The sequence below is a fragment of the Anneissia japonica genome, unplaced genomic scaffold (assembly GCF_011630105.1).
Source record: "Anneissia japonica isolate Jap-2015-1 unplaced genomic scaffold, ASM1163010v1 scaffold287705_len1045735_cov187, whole genome shotgun sequence".
Classification (NCBI taxonomy): Eukaryota; Metazoa; Echinodermata; class Crinoidea; order Comatulida; family Comatulidae; genus Anneissia; species Anneissia japonica.
Window position 1 is genome coordinate 345025 of NW_022709509.1, and position 4558 is coordinate 349582.

The 4558-nt window shown below is 35.1% G+C and overlaps 1 protein-coding gene across 1 annotated transcript in view; it reads left to right on the forward strand.

Annotated features, from left to right (window-relative positions):
* Window positions 1-4558, forward strand: part of LOC117106708 (cilia- and flagella-associated protein 61-like) — a 29441-nt gene that overhangs the window by 18579 nt on the left and 6304 nt on the right. The window contains exons 19-20 of the mRNA XM_033248119.1: window positions 315-656; window positions 2042-2171. Of these exons, the coding sequence (XP_033104010.1) occupies window positions 315-656; window positions 2042-2171 (472 nt within the window). The remainder of the gene's footprint in view (window positions 1-314; window positions 657-2041; window positions 2172-4558) is intronic.

Sequence of the window (4558 nt, forward strand, 5' to 3'; positions counted from 1 at the left end):
AGATGTGTATAATGAAAGAGGGGCCGATCGAGATAACATCGCCCTAAGGGGTACGGGGGAATATGCCACCGCAAAATTGTTATTCCCTAGACGCCCATAACTAACCTCTGAGGCGTTTTGGGCAATACATTTTTTTCTTTTTCTTTCTTTTTTTTTTCTCCCTTTTTTTTTTTTTTTTTTTACACTTTCCAAAAGTGGTGGGGGGGGGCCCCTAAATCTTCCCCTGCAAGTCAAGCTGCAAAGAGACTTTATAAAAGGGAATAACAAAGTGTACACATTATTCTAACGAAAACCTATAATTTTTATTTTCTCAGGAAACGCCATTGTGTATGGATCCAGTCTGGATGCTTACACGACCGTGCAGTCTCTACTGAAGGTCGGTGTTGCTGGCTCACGTATTCACTTAGTTCACCCACCTCCCAACTACAATCCGTCCTGTTTTAACAACAGCGCCATTGAGACGGCTGTCAATGCTGCCTTAGCTGACGAGGATGTTCAGGTGCATGATGGGTATTATCTCGCTCAGTGGAATGATGGGAAAAGTGCGGAAGAAGTGTACTGTGTGTCGTTTACGTCCGACACGAAACCACTGAAACTGGAATGTTCGGTGTTTTTCTGTTTCTACAGGAAAGCGGTAGATTACGAGGCATTTAAAGGTTAGTATAGTAATAATATTAGAAAAAACTTTATTATATAAATTAACAGAAGTAATTAAAAATGATAATATCATCATCATCAAGCATGTTGTATAACTGATAGTGCTTTCCACTTTTCTGGGCCTTCTCTTTCTGTCACTGGCGGGATGGTCTGTAGTATTGTCTAAATATTTTAAAAGTTCCTTCTAACATCTAACGGCGATTTGGTCTTTGTTGGACAACTTGAATAATTATCGCTGAGGAGCAACAGTAGTCCAAGTTTAGGGCCACCTCTGCTGGTGAATTAAGCGATGTACTGAAGACAATCCCCTGCTCTTTTCCAAAAAGTGTACAGCGCAGTGGTGGCACCAGGATCTGCCCGACGGAGGGGTTAAAGGTCCCGACGGGGGGGGGGGGGGAAGTGGAGCGAATCGAGTCTCACTTGGCTGGGGCCAGGGGGGCCGCCTAGGCCCCTCGGTGGGGGTCCAGGGGACGAAGCCCCCTGGAAGCCGCCATGGATATTTGATGAATTATGGTGAATTCTTATTACTTATTTGATATGCATCGAGTTACTATAATATGACTTATGTAGGCTATGCTTTCTAATGTTGAAATCAGGGGTGGGGGGGGTTGGGGCTATGCCTCCCCGACGGGGGGCTATAGCCCCCAGCCCCTCTGGCGCCACCACTGGTACAGCGTTCTATATATTATATAATTTGCTATGTTGTACATCGACTAACAATTTAATGATCTCTTCTGAAAGACAGTCTGCTTATTACTGTAACCTGTATTTTACAATAAGAGAAGCTTGATGTGATACAACCAGGACATAAATATATCCATGGTTGAATGCACACAAAATAATACCTCCATTTTAACCGCTCTCATTAAACAGCATCATCAATTCTTAGTACCATTTAATAAATATTATTTCTCCCTAATATTAATAATTATTATGCTTATCTATTGGTAAATGAATTCATTATTATTACCTTTATTAGAGTTAAGATTTATACACTATTTTAACTGCTATATTTTAATTTTTTTTATTATAATTATCATAATTATTAATAATGGATAATGTTTGTAAATGATTTACTAAACCATTTTTAAAGTATTAACTTTAAGGAAGTGGAAATTCTGTCTAAATCCCACTTGATCACATTTTTTCCATGTGGTTTTAGGTCTTCCGTGTTTTCAATGTGTTGGGTTCCAATTATAAAGAAGGAAACCTGGTTAATTTCTATGCGCATCAGTTATGGTACATGTGCTACAACCAAACTGTTGTAGTCAACGTTTTCTCTAAATGGACGTGAGTTGTGGTTGTTTGGTGCTGGATCTGATGGTTTTATTGATGATGATTGTTACAATCATCTTTAATTAATGTAATTTATATTTTTTGACAGCTATTAATGACAGCTGTTTAGTCTTTGATGGAAGACTCGTAATTGATGCAAACTTCCACACCAACGACCTGTCTATCCGAGCTGCCGGGCCTGTCACAAAGTTCCAGCGCAAGTACCATGCGGATCAGTGGTAAGCCAGCTTGTCGCACGGCAAATCCTCCCTACTATCTGCGGATTTGGCCATGTTATATAGTGGAGAAAATGTGTGTGAGGGACGAACATCAGGTGTAAATCTTTCTCCCCTCACTGAAAAGAAATTTATTGAAATCAGAGAATTAACTGTTTAACATTACAATTTTGATATTTCTTCTCTGATTTTTATTCTCTAATTGACAAATATTAATTTTTACCTATTTAGTTTGTCAATTATATTTTCTTTTAATCAAAGTGCATTGAACTAAATATTGATGTTATCTATCGTTAGCGTATTTTAATGAGAATCACCAAACGTTACGGTTAATAGGACAGTGAGGTGTGATTTACAACTTGAAGATAGATAAAGCAATGTAGTTATGTCTTAGAGGAGAATCTCTTACAATCTATATCTTTTGTAATTTTTTTAGATAGATTAAAAAAGTAAATTGTATCGACGACATAAAAACAATTTTGATTTATATTGGCTTACGCAAGCTTAACTTGCATTAGTCAACATAAATTTGAATTGGTTTTTATTTTGATAAATTGCTTGTTCTAATTTGTTTTACTGTATTCAAAATCCATCTATATTTTTATTTATTATTATAGTTTTTAAATGCAACAATTATTGGCATGGTAATTCTTCATTATTAATGATAATAATAGTAATAAGAATAACAAAACCATAACGCCTTATTGACCATGGATCCCTCAAGACCACCGTTCTGCAACCTATGGGTCGTGAACCAATGTTTGGGTTGCGGAAACATTTAGATGGGTCGCATAATCTCTTCAGATCATGAAAACTCTACTTAATACGAACAAGGACAAACGAAATCAAATTACAGTAAACAAAAGTGCAGTTTACTTTTTTAATGCATTTGTAATAATTTCATCTGTTATTTTGTTATTTTAGTATTTATATAGCGCCCATTCCGTTAGGTTACAAAGCACTTTATATTATGTTAACTAATATACTATCCAATCATATATGACAACTTGAAAGTGTTACTTTGTTCCTTTCAGTGTGGTTGCCTTTCAGCTGAAAATTATAATGACAAAAAATTTTTCTCTTCAATTTAATGTGTCTTTGCATAGACCTAACCCATATTTCTGGCAGAAAATCTATGAATTTGTGTAGGCCTATAGTAAAATGTCAGTAAATTATTCATTAAAAAAAATCTTATTGGAACATTTGATAAGATAAGCATAATTCAAAGCTATATTTTAATTTTTATTGGTTTTAAATTGATTGTGTGGGTGATCTTTGGAGTAGGCCTATCTTTTAATCGATTGCCAAAAGAATCGAGTGGGTTATTCTGATATCCCTCGTGCGTATAAAACGTCGGACATGATTTATTGACTTAATTCACTCAAACTAAAAAATAATAATACCGTATTCAATCATTTCACCATGAAATTCAGGTGAGAAATTTGGCTTCCGGTTTGATGGGTCGCGTCCGAGTGCTTGACATATAATTTGGGTCGTGGGATAAAAAGGTTGCGGAACGGGGCTCTAGACGTTCTATATTTATTAAACTACGTCAAGCTTTCTGTATGGCTATTTTGATGACTAAAATAACAATACTAATTAAGTTAATGATTAATAACAGATGTTAAGGGGATGCTAATAATGTTTGTTATTGTGATGTGATCAAGTTGATAAAATTGTAGCTAAACGAAGACAGCAATATATGATAAATGAGTTTGTTTACCATCGAAAGCACTCAGTAAAACAAATTTCCTGATGAAAAAAAAAAACTCTTTGCACTTATGTGATAATGCTCGTTAATAACGAGAGACGTAGATGGATACTAGTTCCTCACGTATCGCTTGACCCCAGCGATAAACCGACAATCATGAGTATATTCCAAGTGATTATCAGGATGCGAGTGTTTCAGGCAAGGGACACGTAAAACATTGTATTTGCAGAATTTTTCACTCTCCAGGCTCTATGCACAGTAATAGGCAATCAGAATTCATGTCGAAAATTGCGATTTTTTTATTAGATTAATTGTTTGAGAGCTCGGAGCATGATGTGGCACTGGCATTAAATTTAACGATGTTGGAATCTTGATTAGTCTCAATGTGCCTATTACATTATGCCGAGAGCAATATTGACAAAATATTCACTCTACATAATTATGTACTAACCGTACTTTATATATACTACTACTGCATAACATTCAAGATGATTCTAATTTATGTAGGTATGATATTATATTTATATTAATAGTGATATAATATTAATCATACTGATTAATAATGATATTAAATTATTTTATTTAAAAGACATTAAGATATAACACAAAACATAATGGTTCTAAGTACACATTATATTATTATACATTCACTCATAATGTTATGATACTATTAATTGAT